Source organism: Diadema antillarum, unplaced genomic scaffold, assembly GCF_040938485.1.
Source record: "Diadema antillarum isolate AM-2024a unplaced genomic scaffold, OU_Dant_1.0 scf00000090, whole genome shotgun sequence".
NCBI lineage: Eukaryota > Metazoa > Echinodermata > Echinoidea > Diadematoida > Diadematidae > Diadema > Diadema antillarum.
The window spans coordinates 1,707,984-1,727,242 of NW_027270979.1; the positions used below are offsets into that span (position 1 = coordinate 1,707,984).

At 35.4% G+C, this 19,259-nt stretch overlaps 1 protein-coding gene across 1 annotated transcript; it reads right to left on the bottom strand.

The window, feature by feature from the left end:
* Positions 1 to 2,575: 2,575 nt before the first annotated feature.
* Positions 2,576 to 17,386, bottom strand: LOC139718162 (uncharacterized). The gene is made up of 4 exons (XM_071629648.1): positions 17,095 to 17,386; positions 8,524 to 8,742; positions 6,285 to 6,394; positions 2,576 to 2,815 (listed from the first exon to the last, which is right to left on the bottom strand). The coding sequence occupies exons 1-4, from the start codon at positions 17,384 to 17,386 to the stop codon at positions 2,576 to 2,578; spliced, it is 861 nt and encodes a 286-aa protein (XP_071485749.1).
* Positions 17,387 to 19,259: the final 1,873 nt, after the last annotated feature.

The following is a 19,259-nucleotide window of genomic DNA, read 5'->3' on the forward strand; positions in this document are numbered from 1 at the left end:
GAATAAATAGCACTGTTGGACTGAAATGCATTACTACCCTACTTTGTCATCTTTTATTATATGTATGTATGTACGTATGTATATATATATATATATATATATATATATATATATATATATGAAATTGGAAATGCAAGGTACCAACTTCATAGCAGAGTCTGACTAGGAAGATGGCCCTAGATAAACTTACGACATATAAATGTGTCGCCATTGATGTAAGGTGTACAGTGCTGTGAGGGGTGCGTTGTGCTCTGATGATGCTGATCTGTAAAAGTTAGCGTAATTAGTTTCCTACACTATACTATGTAAACTGTTCACGTTATGTGGGAAACATATGATATCATCATCTCAAACTCGCTGTTTAGAACAAATAAAAACAAACAAACAAACATACAAACAAACAAACAGACAACTTCCGTGCAAGTGGTTGTTTTCCCTGGTGCCTTTTCAGAAGTATTCCCTCGTAAGCCGCGAACTGGGTCCACTTGTGGATTACTAGTACTACCAGCCCAGCTGTAACGTTGTTCGTTGCCTCATTAAAAACGTACGCTTGGATCAATACAGCGTAATCATCGATTCGTATATTCATTATGTCTTTAATCACTATCGCCGAAAAACATAAAGTTGTACCATCAGATCAACCCCATGTGGCAAACCCTTCTTCCTTTTCGCGACAAGTCATAATTTTTATCATAAATACTATAGCATAAATGCATGCTATTATATAGGTGTGATGTCAGCCGGAATCGTCGCTTTTTAAATACTACACACGCACGCAGTCCTATCCGTACAATCATGCTGCACACTGGCACTGGTCCGACGGTCTGGGACCAGTAAAATCAATGTGAGACCAGTGGCTTTTTTTTTTTCAGGAATTGACCAGTGGAAAATGGAAAAACTGGGTACCTCCTGGTCCGACAGACAAGTTGGACCAGTTGTAAAATTGGGTTAGCATGCAGCCCTGCCGAATGATATACTTTCAATCAATATACATCTATTAACAATATCTCAAGAAATTTAACACAAATAAGCTACACAAACGAGACAGTCTAGGCAGCGTTCAAACGCCTTTGGTTCATATTTATTCTTAATCTTATGCTGGTCTCTTCTTCCGTGCTCTGACTTTGGTAGCAATGCGACCAATACAAAATCAAAGTTACGCGTGCGCACGCATACAAAATCAGAGTTACGCATGCGCACACATTGCCACTGACACTCATCCAAAGAGATTATAATCTCTTTGCACTCATCGGAGTCTTCATACAACTCCTGTTACGTTTCATAAAGGGCTAGGACGACTGCCAGGGTTAAAATATAGTGCTTTCAAACTCCTTTCAACACTGAATATATAATTTTCGGGAGGAACTGCGTTACATAAACAAACAAACAATAAAAAAAGAAGGTCTTGGGAGTTATACGGATGAAAGAGGCAATAGAGCACGTTACAATATAGACAAGTAATGTTTAAATGTGATTTTCTGGGGAAAACATAATGTCTACCAGAATATTCAAGCAGCCTTCAATCTCATTATCATGCTCTTGATATATGACTAGCATAAATAGATACATATCCATAAAGAGGCATACATGCGACTTTGAAATGGACTTGGGAGCTCGGACGTACACAAATTAAATAGTTACGAACGTAATAGCAAAATGTCAGTAAAGAGATTCACAAACACTTGCTGGACATGAATAGAAAAAATAATAGATGCAAAAAAAAAAAAAGAGAGGTAAAAATATGGCATTCACCTGATGCAAAAGATAGCTAGGCAATCAGGAACAAAACCACTACAGCAAAAGAAACTGCGGTATTAACAGTCTCAAACTATAATCGCCTTTTAAACATTGCCAAATACACTGTCCTCCTTTAATGACGATAAGACACATGCTTATATAGCTCTAACAATTTTTACTCTTAAAATCTCGTAACGATAACTCTTATTCTGTACATGGAGGCTAATATATACCTTAAATGTATACATGGTAATGAAGCATAAGATGTCTATGATATACATGACATAATTGATGGACCAGCCATACTGTAAAAAGCTTTTCAAGTGTTTTCCTCCGAGAGCTTCACATAAGGCTATGATTTTATTGGGCAACGTAATGTGAAAATATAAATTATTTTAGTTCTTACAATCAAAGATTATTGTTCACTGATATGTATTTTACGTTTAAACCCTTTCTTCATAAAGAACTCAAATGTCAGATTCCGAACATCATTTTCCTTTTTTTTAAAATATGCATTATGACCTTCAACACATTATCGATTCCTCTTACTTTACCAAGGTACACAGGCGTACATTGCTAACTACCACCACAGAATGACTAGCAGACTTTCTATGCCTGCCCCTTCTAATGTATTTTTGCGTCTTTAATGATAGAAAATGTCGCATTTATCAGCAAAAATATAAAGATAGATATGGTATCTATAATCTTGGCAAGGCTGTCAGAGGACCTTTGGTATTAACCCTGTCTGTGTCATGGACTTTGGACGGTGTGTACAACGCTATGGGGTCTTCTGCGTTAATCTGCACTCAAAGCAGACATAGGGTTACTTCTGTTTCATTCATCCGACTAGCCTCGTCTCTTTCTGAAAGCAAGTCTGCCGTGACGGTGACTGTCTCTGACGATTCCAAGCGATAGGGCGCCCTCTTTTGTTGAACCCGGCATACCAACGCTGCCCGTTCTCCGCGACGACGTGGTACGTGAGCAGGGTGACTTCGCTGAGCTGCGGATTTAATATCGTCGCATATCGCTCGTGCCATACATTTCGCCAGTCGCTGCAGTCCGCGTCGTTTGCCGTTTCCTGTGGTACCACCATCAAAGTAAACAAATAGAAATAGAATATGTGAACACTAGAGATGATCAACACGCCTCACGCTTCATACAAATTCATAAGCGCGGAACCACAAGTGCACACATATCTTTATCTCTCTCTGTATGATTATATATCATAATCATAATCCAAAGTTCTATGGACATGACATACTTCCACCATATTTACACACAAATATGCTTCTCTAATGTGTTCATAACAGTAGGGAGGAATCGGACTGTTTACTGATTTCCTTTATACCTACATTCAGCGCTTTTAAAGTATTCTGTTCTTTCAATGAAAAGGAATTATTAATTACGACTAGTTTGAATGCAAAAATAGATAAACTCTATATTCACTTTTTTTAAGTGAGGTCATCACCAAATACACTGAGAAAAATAATGTCATTTCGATGATACCGCACTCGCTACATAATAAGATGTTTTTGAAGATATCATTAAAATATTTTTCAGCAGCTTTAATCTCAAATACCTCAAAAAGATGCAAAGGGATGATTATATCTTGTAACATTAATCATGATAATAATAACGTGCATTCTAATTGCATAGCAGCCCAAAACTGTACTGCGTTGAAACTCCTGTTTACTTCATTTCTCAATTAAAATTCAAATACCCAAAATAATTACAAATTTTAAACAAGATAAAGCTATCAAAATCTATACATTATCACATCTTTTTAAGTTATCAGTCTTCATAGTTTTTTTCATTGGGGAATCCTTGCAATTTAGGAGGAGTGGAAAAGAAACTTGGTGGCAAGGATTTGAACGTTGTAACCAAGTATTACAGTGAATATGATTCTTCCATTGTCGACTGGCTTGCAGTCAAATGGTCTGTTAGCATGATAAACAGTGAAGTTTATTGCTGCTAATTGATAAGGGGTCATCCCACGAGACCGACACCCACGAGTCATACGGTCCACGAGACCGACATCAAAAATAGGTTCATGAGTCATACAGCCCATGAGTTATACGGCTCACAAGTCATACAGCCCATGAGTTCGACACTACGCACAAAAGGCTCACGAGACCAACACTAAGCAAAGAAAGCCCACGAGACCGACACTACACAATAAAAGCTCACGAGACCGACAGTACGCAAAAGAGGCTCACGAGACCGACACTAGGAAAAGAAGGCCCACGAGACCGACGCTAGGTAAAGAAGGCTCACGAGACCGACACTAGGCAAAGAAGGCCCACGAGACCGACACTAGGTAAAGAAGGCTCACGAGACCGACACTAGGCAAAGAAAGCCCACGAGACCGACACTAGGCAAAGAAGGCTCACGAGACCGACACTAGGCAACTACGCAAAGAAGGCCCACGAGACCGACACTATTAGGTAAGGAAGGCTCACGAGACCGACACTAGGCAAAGAAGGCCCACGAGACCGACACTAGGTAAAGAAGACTCACGAGACCGACACTAGGCAAAGAAGGCTCTCAAGACCGACAAGATGAACAGCGCCATGTACATGTCAATTACAAATAATGTCCCTTAGGGTGCTCCATGAAGGGGAAAATTACATACTGGCTGGTGCAATTTCGTCACGCTATCGAGCGAGAGATTGTAACTAATTGAACAGCACAATCTACATAATTATCAACTATCAAGTATGTATTTCTACAGCACTTGTGGCTTTTAGGGGGCAGATCTGTCATGCTGCGGGGAGCGACATTGTTACCAATTTTTTCTTTTTTGTAAATAAAATTGTGACTTGTGTTTGTAAAATTATTCTCCTCAAAACGGTACATTTTTCAAGAAATAGAATGGCTATTTTCATGGATGCATCTTCTTTTCCCGAATCCTTAACGCTACCTTAATAGACAATTACTAATTATTATTTCTGTGAATTTATACTAAGTCAACACCTTCGCAGATGACTACTCCCCCTCTATATCATGTAAAGCAGGTGTGCACTGAAACATATTTATATGTTATATATGCATTTTTTTTTCAAACTTCATTTCACAGCTGGCTATCTTTTTAGTTGGTTGATTTGAATTTCCACATCACTTTTTTTTTGTAAGAAGGTGTATACCGTTATGTGTTTTGCGGAAAGGGAGATAAGAGTGTTTTGGCATTTTCGAAATTAATGTTGAAACATCTCATGCACTGTTACGGAATTTTGTTTATCTTTTCTCAAACACTCACACACGCAAACACAAAGATCTTGAACAGTTCAGGGGTGAGGGAGGACAATTGATGAGGTAATACCCTAGCAACTCTCCTTTTCCATCTTTCATATCTTCCTTATGCCATTATCTGGACACCCTATACAATTAATTGGTCTATAGGTGGCGCTGCTCATCCTGTCGGTCTCGTGGGCCTTCTTTGCCTAGTGTTGGTCTCGTGAGCCTATTTTGCCTAGTGTCGGTCTCGTGAGCTTTGTTTGCGTAGTGTCGGTCTCGTGAGCCTTTTAAGCGTAGTGTCGGTCTCGTGGGCTTTATTTGCATAGTGTCGGTCTCGTGAGCTTTTGTGCATAGTGTCGAACTCATGGGCTATATAACTCGTGGGCTTATTTTACTTGATGTCGAAACTCGTGGGCTTTATTTACTCAGTGTCGAACTCGCGGGCTATATAACTAGTGGGCTGTATGACTTGTGAGCTGTATGACTCGTGGGCTGTATGACTTATGGGCTGTATGACTCGTTGGCTGTATGACTCGTGGGTGTCGGTCTCGTGACGTGCACCCATTGATAATGCTATAGACTCTAATACGTTATCTAAATGACACTCTGCTATTATATTTTTTGGCATAGAACATTAATTTAAATGAAATTTAACATAATATTATCATGCCTTTGTTTATTTATGCTTATACGTTTTTTATATAGTTTATATTGTTAACAAGTTTCGCAATTCATATTTATCAAAATCAGTTTTCTGTATTCTTTTGGACATATTTCCTTTCCTTTTCCATGGTTTGTTCTGTAAAAACTAAATTGGTAACAATCATTTATATTTTTTGACGCAATATTGAATTGTACTTGTTTTGTACAAGCTTGTATGTTATCTGTATTATGTTATTTTACCTTTTTATATTTATATAATACTGTATACATTATTTTGTAAAATTATTTGTAATTCGACATCGGGCTGCGATGAATGATTGGAGGAAATAAAGATACCATTAATAATATGCATAAATAATGCATTAATGCATTAATAATATGCATAAATATATGCATAAAATAATGTCTGCTTGCTTCCATTTTGCATTGTGTTAGAAAAAAAAATGTTGGATATTTTTGAATTAATCATTTATCTGTTTTAACTGTCAGATTCAAATTATACTGTACTCAATTAGTTCGTTCAATCTGACCTTGTATATCATTTATGTATGAATCAGAAATTCAGAATTGAAATAAAATGAAATAAAATCAATCAAAAATGATTGCCGGGTTTCATAATAGAAACACTGCGAGAACTAATCATGACTTACCACACGTCCGATTAGCAAGGCAGCTGTATTCATAGCCAGGAATCGCTGACTTCGAACACCTCTGATGCGAAAAGCCGCGGGTCCAGGGCATGGGTAGAAATGTAAGTATGCTGTGGATAAGGAAGAAATTCAGGTGCATGGAGTATTACAAACACAGACACATAGACACACACATTGGTTTATATGAAATTATATTTACATTTATATATATATATATATATATATATATATATATATATATACATATGTATTGTATGTATACACACTCAGCAATTCAACTAAAAGTTTATTTCATTTTTCGACAAAACATATAAGTTACACTTCTTTTGACAAAAGAGAATAAGGTAAACAGAACCTTATGTATCGAAAAGAATGTAAAACAATTGAGGAGGACCTTATAGTAATTGTACATTGTAGTTTAAAAAAAACAGAAGTGATCGAAATAAAGTACATGTATAACTTTGCTTAAAGTGCGAAAAAATGGAGAGACCCACTAAAATGGCAGAGCTTGTAGAATGTGGGCCCGTCTGGAAGCAAAAAAGAAAGTAAACACTTTTTCCAGTGCATATTTTTCATAGAAGATATTGGTAAAAAATTAACAACTATGTGTCATGTACCATATTATTAAAGGTTATTTAATTGGCTGTCAACCTATGGCAGGTTAATACAAAGAGATATTTTACGCACAAGTGAACACATTCGTTTTTGTCTTCCAAGGCACAAAAGTGAAAAATTCAGAAACATGTACTGGTTCATTTTGCTAATCCCATTCAAGATAGCAATGATAACAAAAGACAAATTTGACATAGTGAGAGATATTAATGAACAGAAAAAAAATCCGTTCCCTTGCATCTCTTTAATATCCTAAAACAAGAACAAAGTGAGAAACTAAAGAAGGAAAATAAGATTTTTCTGTCACTAAAAATTCAAATGTCATAGGGAGTAAGATGCAAAGGTGGTAAAATGGACAATTTTTTTTTTTATTTCATTCTTTTAATTTAGGGATCTAAGAATTCATGAGACAAATTCAAGAACAAGGTGTCATTTTCCATGTGCTTGACTCGAAATATCTTTTTAAATTTCTACTTTTTGAGTAATATTGCCTCCTTTCAAATGTCATTTGAATTTTGATTTGACAGAAGATTCTACATTTTCTCCATTATTTTTGCCTTTCTTTAACTTTGGGGCTAGAAAGACATTATAAAGATCGATGGTAATTTTCGATATTAATTTGTGTTTCCTATTGTGTTGGATTTGTCTTTTGTTCTCGTTGTTATGTGGAAGAGCACACACGCATGAATGAGAAATTGTCCATTTTTGCAATTTTTACTTTTGTGCTTTGGAAAAAACAAACAAACGAATGTGTTCATCTATATGCTTCAAGTTTCCATTTTTATTGACCTATCAGGTTGATAGCCAATTAAATTGTCTTTAACATGGTATGTAAAACATGAAAATTTAGCCTAATATTCTATGAGAAATATTACCTTGAAAAAGTGTTTACTTTCTTTTTTTTTAGCTCAGTGTATATGCATTTATATATATATATATATATATATATATATATATATATATATATATGTATATGAATAAATGTGATATTCAATTCAATTCGATTATACTTTATTTCCATATAACATATATAAGGAATGTCAGAAAGACTAATTACAAGAGCTCGAGAATCTGTAATCTTTGTGTGCATAGCTATATTTCTGAAATTTTGGGCAAAATCACGAATGCACGTCGAATCACGATTAAATCATCGAGGACACGAACAACGCATGGCAGTGTTACGCCATTTACACTCTGCTGCTTTATCTCAACAGATGCCTCTTCTGTGAACAGCATGTCAAAAAGACCCTTTTTTTGATATTATTCTCAAATGGACATCTTATTAGTTTCTGATCCGCGCTTGATCATCAGCGTCACTGCTGGCAGCGCCACCAAAAATCCTCCCCCCATAAAAAAAGGAAAACGCATATTTCATGTAAGGTTTGGAATGTGTGGGGTGCAATATATACGGTGCACAATTAGCACACATCTTTTGTTTTCTTTTTTTCTTTTTACAGTTTGACTATTTATTATATCACTTCAGTCTCTCACAGAACAATTTCCCACTTGTCTATAAAATCAGTGACAAAGATAAGTGAAAAGAACCTGATGGTGGAATGTAACCATAACATAACATATCAAACATACAATGAAGACGGTTTGACTATTGAAAACTTTGTTGTCTTACTGTATAGGTCAAAGCGACTCTCGACACTTGTGACGGTTCCATCAGCTCCTATTCTCAAGTAACTGCTGCTCAGAGTTTTCAATTGATACACTGTGGTCCTCGATGTGGAATCCGTGGCGCCACCTCGACTCGGCCTGATTGGTAGAGGTACGTACATGGGCAGCAGTGGCGTCTTCCCCCGGTAGTGGTGGCGGTTGCTGCCAGCCACTGACGTTGCTTCTGAAAGAACACAGAAAGCGAAACAGCGGTATTAAAAGAACGATATAGAATGTTTCTGTTTTAATGCATGCACTGTAACCATGCTATCATCACTTTGCGGAAGTATATATCAAACAACAAAGGAAAACAATCAAAGATATAAAACATGATATATATTTACAAACGAATTGTAACCGAAAAGAACATGAGAAAAAGATATATATGTTTTCTGCCGATGGATTATTCAATGGATAATGCCATAGCCGATGGCCTAAGTTATATTCCGATGGATTATCCTTTATACGAACGAGAGCAATTTTGATTACACCTATTAAAAGTGGTATCAAAGTGGATGTTTTATAATGTAAACATACATAGATTAATCCCTCTATGAACAGTAAGTGGGTTTTCTTCATTATATGTATATATATATATATATATATATATATACTAGTATATATATATATATACATATATATTATGTATGTTATATATCATATTTAATTGCGTGCCCTAGAAGATGTAGGAGACAGACGGCATAGATATCTGAGATTATTATGCAAACTGTCTGGCAGACAGAGTGAAATAGCATTTAGATGCAGTATCTTTGATGATAATATAATTATTTAGTGTCGTATTTTGTAAATCCAGTTCATAAAATTGCATTGATGCTCTCGATGGAAAAAAAAAATGCCTATACATGCCCTGTCAAAGACATTTTATTGGCAAGTACTCGTGGCATTTATAGGCTCCTTAATCCAAGGCTTATATTGGGACGTGGGAAAAATTGGCAACGCAGGGTACTAAATGTGATTGGGGATTATCGGAAACGAGGTGGCGCTGCCTCTTGTGTCACGCTCCCCTTATGGGTAGCTTTCAGAGGGGGCTTAACTTGTGCAACAGTTTGCGTGACTTCTTGCGCAATGATCCAAACTCAGACAGAAGATTCTGTCCTATTCCTGTCAAATTTCTTGTATACCTCTGATATTCGAGACGAATGGTGCAAATTAAGTGCGCCTTAAATAGAAAAATCCGGATATAAAGGAGAAAAATCAATCATCTCTCTATAAATAGACAACCTTATAAGTACTGACTTTCGCTATAAGAAAGAACTTTACATTTAGAACTAGAGATTTTTTGTTATAGTTCATTTAGCACCTTCTGTCCCTAAAACTGAAGCAATTCTTCTTATATACGAGACGACATTGAACTATGCCAATTGCAGCCATTATAGGGAAGTTGTGTGATATCTTGCCTTACCTGTGTCTTCACATCTTTGTCTTTCAATTGGACCACACCATTACTTGCTTTCAGACCTTGTCTCTGATAATTAGGAGCTTTCGACTTATTTGCCAAAGGCTGAATTCTATTCCAGTGTACACTGTTTAACATGGCATGTCATTACTAATGTGCTTGATTATACGCTACAGTCTTCGGATTTGATCAGACGTGAATCGTTATTCATTTTCTTTTTGTATTTGCCCCCCCCTTTTTTTTTTAGGTTTTGAAAACTAATGAATCTATATTTTTAGTCAGAGAAAACATCATTGATACAAAAATAGAATTCAATTTCTTTAAGAAGAATATGATGATGAAGTTGCACAAAGAAATTCGCATTAAGAGTTTACGAATAGAAAAACGAAATGATTTGACCAAGAATTGTAAGGTCTGTGCGTTATTATTTGGTTCTAACACCACCAATTTAATTTCACCCGAGGACAACGTGATGGGTGAGGAGGAGAAAAGAGAAGCAACTGTCATCGTTTGCCAAGTGTCGTTTTACCATAACGCTCCGTGGCAGAGGAAAATCATGACATAACGATTGTTCCTTTGCAGTTGGGTTATTACCCAATATCTGACAGCAATATCATGCCGACGTTTACTTCCATTGGTAAGTATCATTTTTGTAACTTTTGTTTTACTTTGGGCATTACGCAAAATAAATATTATTCACGAAGATCATATTCTAACACATTTATCACAAACATTAGAGTGATATAAGTATTGGTAATGACGAATGATTTGCATAATCGTCATACGAACGATTTGCGTTATCATCATACGAACGATCTGCATAATCGCTGTGAATATCGATCCAACTGAGACAGGCGGATTTGATTCATACAACTATTATCATCATCATTCGTACGATTGCCATTAATATTCTTCAAATCATTCTTAATCGTGGCACTCTTCGGAGTTTGAAATTATAGGAAAGATAAAAGCTTTGAAATTACGACATCTTCCACTTCTGCCGATTTTTTTTTTTTTTTTTTTTTGGGGGGGGGGGGACTTCGGCAACATCATCCCGTGTTTATTTGGTGTTAGTGTTAGTATTAGTGTTAGTGTTTGTTTGTGTGTGTGTGTGAGAGAGAATGAAAAAGTTGCGTTTGGCTTGACTTATTGTTACATTTTCTGCAATTTTGAAACAGAAACATAATTAGACATAACTATGACACGCTTTTTAAACAACATAACATTATGCGTTGAATACATAGCCGAAAACAAGGTCCAATTATTACTACATAATGATTCGAGTGAATCAAAAACCAATGCAATCACAAAAATTATGTCTCACAAATAAGCATAAGATGTTCACGTACTCATTTCACAAATCTTTTAGAAGTAATAGCAATGACAAATACAGGATATGCTTGATTTCATCGGCACCCTCGGGAAAACGAAATGTATGAGATGTGAGTGCAAAAAAAGGGAAATCTACAAAAATTTTAGAGGAAAAAAGATATCAGAGAATTACGTAGAGTACAAGAGGTAATGTTTAAAATGGATTTTGATACTCTCAGTTACCTTAAAATTTATTTACAAAGTAAATGATTTTTCTGTGTGTTGTTTATGATTGTGATTTATTTACCTTTACATGTGGAATTTTGAAATGGAGACTATTGAGAAGATTTTAATGCCTTAGTGCATGATAATAAATGACTTGAATCTTGAATTGAATAGGCATAATGATTGTGTGTATTAATTGTGTGTGTGTGTGTGTGTGTGTTTGTGTGTATATAGTATGTGATCATGTAGGCCTTAAGTGTACGTTTGAGTGTAGTGTGTGTGTTTCAATAATGTGTGTTCCAGTAAACATATATATTTTTTGTATGTAATTTAAAGAGAACATCATATCGGCCTACTTGTGACATATCTTCAGCTGGCATTAATCAATAAGCTGTACATCCAAACGATATTTTGAATTTGCAAATTAGAAATCAAGTACTAGTGAAGAACAGAAGCAGATCGGACCTGTTTCATGAAGAGTTAGAATTGATTGTATAGTTAATTTTAACTGTAAGTCTATGTCAGTCTGTGTAGTAAGGAAATTTAAAATCTATTTTGTCTTTTGATAAAACGGGGCCCTTGTGTCATAATCTTATCAAATCAGTTCAAATGTTGGTATGCTTATCAAATACTTTATGATTTATAATATAGAGTTCCGTTTCATTATGACTTTAAGGGAAAATTGTAGTGCATGATCTAGCATTGAAGAGAATTCGGGTGACACGACATGAGCTCCTAGGACAATTGCCGCGGTCTTATTCATTTCTCCAAAGACTTATGGTTAGGGTTGTGACTGGAGTTTAGATTTAGTTTGATGTGAGGATTAGGGTTAGTGTTCGAGTTATATTTTTAGGTGGTAATTATATTATTTGTCTTAGCTCGCAGATATTTCATGGGAGCAATATATCATTGCAAGTGCATATGCTAGAAAATCGCGACAAGATTATTCTATAGGTCAAGGCTAAGGTGTCTTATTGATTTATGTGCTATGAAGATCACTTTTGAGTTTATCAAGTGAACATTTTGAGAATTTATTGGATAGGAGTGAATCGAGCATAGTTATATTAAAAGTAAAACGAATCAGTCATCGAAACAAGTGGTCACGAGTTGATTGTTGCAGTATATATATATATATATATATATATATATATATATATGAATTACAAATATAAACATTGTCACCTACAAAATATTCATATAAGAAAATTTCAGGGACATTAGCTTACGAAATACAGGTCCCCTGAAGGGAACAATGTGAGCCAGCGCATGATATAACAAGTTCTTTCTTTTGTTATAAAAGAATGGCTGACAATGTACTTTTTTTTTGCAACTCTCACAGACAATCATTTTACAGTATGTTATGTAAGGCAGTCTCGTATAGCTTAATAGCAACAAAGTCTTTAGAGGCTGATATGATTTTAACTTTCATATAGTACAGTAAGCCTTAGAACTTGATGTTGTAAGTAGCCCAGAAAATCATACCATGTTTAAAGGGATGGTATAATTTTGGGTGAGATGGGGCTCAAGATTTCCATTTTTTTTTGCGAGATAACGGGAAATATCCTATGAAATATGAAAGAGCATATTATCATAATCATATAGGTTTTCCTCTACTGCCATACACACCTTTTTCAATCCCATTCCTTATTACTGCATCCAATTTAGCAAAATTTAGCCTAGATGACATGTTCGGTATTTCAATTTTATGATCTTTTCCTTTAAATTCATTTTGGAGCTTTCAAATTGCCTACAACCTCATTCTAATTAACACTTTTTCAAAGGAAATTCATAAGACAAGCACAATTTAACTATTCATTAATTCAATTTAGAATTATATATAGTCCCGTCATTAGGTATTATGTTGCGCTCGTTCATTCAAATTCATTTTTGGGCATCCAATTTAACAATATCTGCAGTCAATTTAGCAGACATGTCTGTGCCTTGGTTCTTTCTTTATTTTCTTTCATCATAGTTATTTTTTTGTACGATGTATAACAGTTTATATTTCCGGATTCATTTTAGAGATTTTGGCAACCGGTTTTTTTTTTCTTCTAAATGTGTCTATTGAGTCTCCCAGTCCGAAATAGTGCATAATATGGCCACAACTTACCTGGCCGTTGAGCGCTTTATTCCAAGTGTGTAGGCCAGTTCTAAGAAGTCAAGGTTATGATCTTCATAATTCTTTCTCTTCTTGAGATCTATATACGTCTGTATATAACTTGTGCTGTCATGACTGTAAGAGGGTGAAGTTAATTTGTGGTGATGGTACATGTAGGCCTATATAATGACATGATGTATTGGAAAAAAGGGGGCGTTACAGAACAACCAACCCAAGGTATAAAGGGTCAAAAATATGACGCTTTTACTGCTTAACAGAATGTGGATAATAATAATAATAATAAATATCATTTATAAAGCGCTTATTACAATGTTTCTGAGCGCTGAAGAAGAAATTGGAAAGATAGATTCGATTATGGAATACGTGTATATACAAATTGAGATACGATGAAACGCAATACAAGATACAAAATACATAAAATAAACATTGTAAGTTATAACTTATAGAACGAACTAAGATATATACAGACTGCATATGATAAATCAATACAAATTACATGGCATGATAGAACAGATGAAACAAAGAAGTCACATGTGAATACACGTTTAAATGTTCTCACCTTAAAAAACAATAATAATATGACGTGAATTAAAAAAAAATGTTTGGAATTTGACTGTCCATTCGCGAAATGGAATGACTCAAGTATACCCTTTTCGGGGAATGATGGCGAATTTGAATTAACGTAGAGTTCCAGCCAATTTGAATACCCTTTTTTACGAATTCGAAAGGCACATGTGCAAATTTCATTGGTCGAAATGCTCATTATTTTGAATGCACAAGTTGTAATTTTGAAAGACAGATTATGCGATAACGAGGGCTTTTGCTAAACTTCTATCAAATGGACTGACAAAAATTGGCCTGGAAAACCTATTTTGTAAGAGGTATTTAAAGTTTAATCAAATTCATGAAATTGTTCCGTCGATCAGTTGCTCTTCAAAGTTTGTTTGATGAAAATTGTTTTTGAGATACCCAAAACAAAGCAATCCAAAGATGGAACTCACCTATTCTCAGCATTGCTTTGTTTTACTTTGTTTTTGGATATCTCGGTCATTTCAAAAGCAATTCATTATTAATAAACGTTGAATTCGTCTTAGGATCGCATGCTATTGAACATTTCATTGAGGGGTTTTTAAGTATCTCGAAAAAAAAAGTTAAAGTTGAATCCTAACCTTGACCAAGACTATACCATCTCTTTAACCAATCAATTACAACATCCGAGAAAGCGTCTGTTGTGCCTTTGTTCTACGATAAAGTTATCAAAATTTATATTGAGTAAAACTGTAGTCTAAGATACGCGTTTGGGTGCTTGAAGTACATAAAGCGTATTTTCTGTTTTTAGAGATCCCCTATTGCACGTAAACCAAAAATTAAATTTCATGTCCTTACAAATTGAAGGCGATAACCAAAATTTCGGTTTTGTTGAGTGAAGAAGAAGAAAAAAAAAACAAAGATGACGAATCACAAGATGAGGTGAGACGTACAAAATATGCAATATAGGAGAAAAAAAGTGGTCCCAAAAAATGGAGCCTTGTGGGATTCCGCAGTTGATCAATAATATGCATAATTCTGATGTACCATTCTTTGTACCATACATGCTGTCTATATCAATTACCTGTATGGGAATGAGGTTTACGAAGTAATGTTATCAGTTGTATCGAATGTTTTACCTAACACCAGGAATAACCGTATTACATTTTACTTATTTGCCACAACATTGTAGAAGGACGAGGTTAAATAAATGCTCTTATCTACCAATCCTACTGCTAAAGGTCACGGCTTTGCATAAAGTTGTTTGAGGGAATCGACTCAAATGTTGATTCATAAATACAATAATTCCATAATGAAAAATCCAGGGAGCAATGAGTACGCTAAAGCTTCATTGCCCGCGACTGTATGTTATAATGTTATACCAAATCATTATCCATCAATTATTCATATAGATGATATGAATACACTTCTTATGACTGTTCTATCAACGCTCCTAAGTCAGTGTAGCCAATTTACTGGCTGTTGCTCATTGTATATAAAGTCAATGGAGGACGTATAAAGAGCCAAACTCAAAGAAACCGATTCCAATGTAGCCAGCAATGCAGACTCACAATTAAGCGCGCGTCAAACCAAGTATTCCTTATTGTGTTCGACTATTTGGAAAGGGCAGACAAGTCCCAATTCATATCAAAATCCATTAAAAAAACTGAAAGAAGCACAGAAATAAGATTAAATGGAATCATTAAATGTCAAATATTTAAGAGACCCATATGATTATGAAAATTCATATAGAATTACATAATTTATATGAATGAGATATATGCTTTTTTAAACTCAATTAAATTCTTGCGTTGCTCTTAATGTAACCATGGTACAAAGTCATGAATGCCCTCTTCTCCATTTAAAAATGAGATTTCGGCAAAATAAAATGTATTTCTCTGAAAATGCAAGACTTCTTTTACGGTACATGTACTTGTTCAAGAAGTGTCTGCATCTTTTTTTTTTTAATGGGTTGAATCAACAGCTCTGCCTTTATTCAAAGAAAGTGAAAATTCGTAAAAAACAACAACAAACAAACAGTAGGTTATTTATCATCCATACCTGATTGAAGTTGAAACATGGTTTCTTGAATTATGCTAGCACCTTCTTTAACGAATCATGCAATTACATTCAGCTCTGAAATATTTGTTTGTTTATTCTTTTAATATTCTTTTTTAAAGACTGCTGCGTTATGTTTGCGATTATTCAGCATTTAGACCTGGCATAGTCGTCAATTTTATGTGTCTTGCATTTTATGCTTGGTTTTCGAACACTTGGTAATACTTTTGAAACGTTTGAAAGAATACTATTGTTTTATGAGCGTTGATGAGGGTCATAAAGCACAACGATAAATTGGTGTGTGTGACAAAAATCTTCAATAGCATAAAACGCTTTATCCTGCTGTCGGGGAAGCGTATGTAGTTTTTTAAAAACAAAGCACCAAACAGATAAGTAATAGAATGCTCCATCAACGACCAGGACGCGATGTGTTGTTAGATTAAAATCCCTTTTCTGAAGCAGACATACACACAAGGTAATGGCTGGCAACATTATGAAATCAATAATACGGGGGAAAAAGAAGAAAAAAAGGGAATTAATCCTCCAGATATTTATCATGTTGTACTTCAACAACAACAGTTGATTTACAAAACAAAAGTTTTCGGGTACCATGCCCGAAATATGTGATTTTTCTTCCCCACATGCTGAGTCTAGTACACAAAAGATTATAAAAAAAAGGACACTGTCATGCATTATTAATGTCCAGCAACTTCCGCAAATGTGCGAGACCCGGAAAAAGACTCATGATGGGTTGGAAATTTGGAGCAACCATTAAAAAGGTTATTTGATGCACTGCAATAGCCTCTTTTCAGCTTCTATACATTACACATAGATGCTTGCAGTACATTAATTGTACTTGACGCAATATTAATGCTTACCTAGGTCGTCTGTCATGTGGTATTGCTTTGCGCTGCTAACATCAGCCAAACCATCCTCCAGAGGAGATTCATATTGGCGATAGAGTCTTTCCCAGTCACTATGATCGTTTTCAAAGAAATACTCGCTGTCGCTCTCTTCCCCATCGATCTGCTCGTCGTACGTGGGAGAAGTTTCACCAAAGTTCCTCCAAAATGCTGCGTTGTACACCGTCAACTTGTGAGCCGCCACATGACTGACGAAAACCAAGCAAAGCCAAAATACAGCGAACAGGATTCTTCGCACAAATGCCATCGCAATCTCAGCATAAAGGAAAACGAAAAACAATCTACAATACTACAATTATTGACGAGGAACTTTGACGGAAGTATGCAGTGGAGGAGTCTCCTTGATTTGTTTGTGAAGAATCTCGCCCGTCACTTTTATACACTGTAACTGCGAGCGTCTTTATAGCCAGTGGGTAGATATTGTTGATTGTGGGGCATAGGTTATGCTAATTATACATCGCATATTATCACTTGTGTTCCAATTTTCTCCCTACCAGAAAATTTGCTAAATACGAAATAATTTATGTTTAATCCCGACCACATTTATTACAGCTATCGACACATATTGTTGTTCCGTCTCCCATCCATTCCTTTTTCGTTTTTGTTTCCTTTTTGTTTTGTTTTGTTTTTTTGTTTTTGCTTAAAAACTCGCTTCAAACTCTGCGCTTTTCTCTTACCAAAAATATTAAACAGTGCACAGGGGATAGATTAGAGTGAATATTTTAGCTGTTGTTTATTTCATTTCATTTCATTTCATTTCATTTTTTTAATCATTTCATTTCAATCAATTTTATTTTTCGACTAAAATGGAACCATACCAAAACATTTAGATACTCGTATACGTAATTCAATCCAATATTGCAATTCAGGAAAGTACTGTGAATAGATATACAATGAATAATATTGTAGGCCGTGACTTTCATGACATAATTTCTTGTGAAACCTTTCGACATAGACATGCGGAAATCCCGAATTTAAAGAAAGGCATGGGGTACAAGGAGACTCCGAAACAAAGAAGAGACAAAAAATATACATGACTTTCAAACTACTTCTCATAAAATGTTCATCAGACACCCGGTTGTCAATACAAATTTAACATTAATTATTTCAGTCAATAAAGATTCTATGTCATTCTTGAATATTCAAACCATCCAACAACAAGAAATGTACATAAATGCAGATGACAATTCATTTAAAGTTTTCATAGAGTTTATAAGCATACTTCTTATGACATCCAATGAATGTACAAAGTTTTTTTTTTTTTCTGTGAGGCACGACCCAGTCTTGACTCAGTATAGGCCCTTACCCATAAATGTCGTACTTTGTACAAGTAGTACAAGGATCGGCGATTGCTATAATACATAAATCCTTATCTTGAATTTCTTCGCAAACTAATTTTACCGGCTTAATGCATCAGCCGGTACAAAATTTAACGCGGTTGACTCCGCTTCTTGTCTGAATATATCTCATTTCTAGTGAGAATGCATCTATTATAATATATTCATTGATAATTCAGAGTACGAGGTTAAACTTGCTGTTCCAAGAAGCTTTAATTTAGTTCTTAAATTCCTTGGCAAAATCTTTACCGAGAGCACAGCATTATATCTCGGCCAATATATCTTGGTTCAGCAATGGCAGTACGTGTCTACAAACATTACAGGTTTTCCTTTTTGATGCAGAATTGTGACTCTCAAAAATGATTGATGATTATATTATTTTTTACTTTATATCGTTATAGCAACTAGGAGTTTCTGTAAACGTATGAAATACATATCCTAGTTGATTAGGGACATCATTGATCGTTTCATTCTATTTGGCATGCAATCATAATGAGCACCATGCACTTTAATATATGAGGCACTGGTGTGGGGTAGGGGTGCTTGGAGTATTCTGTGAGGGCTCGCGGCAGTCAAGTTCGTGACGTAACGTTCATGCACGACTTTGACGCCATAGTGTTTCATGACAGACTTAAACCCCCCGAGCCCCAAGCAAGAGTCATCCCAAGAGTCATCCCAGAGCCAGCCCATGACTCCTACAGTTTATGACTCATATACAGCCCACGAGTCATACAACCCACGAGCTCGACACTAGGCAAAAAACGGCTCACCACCTCGACTCTT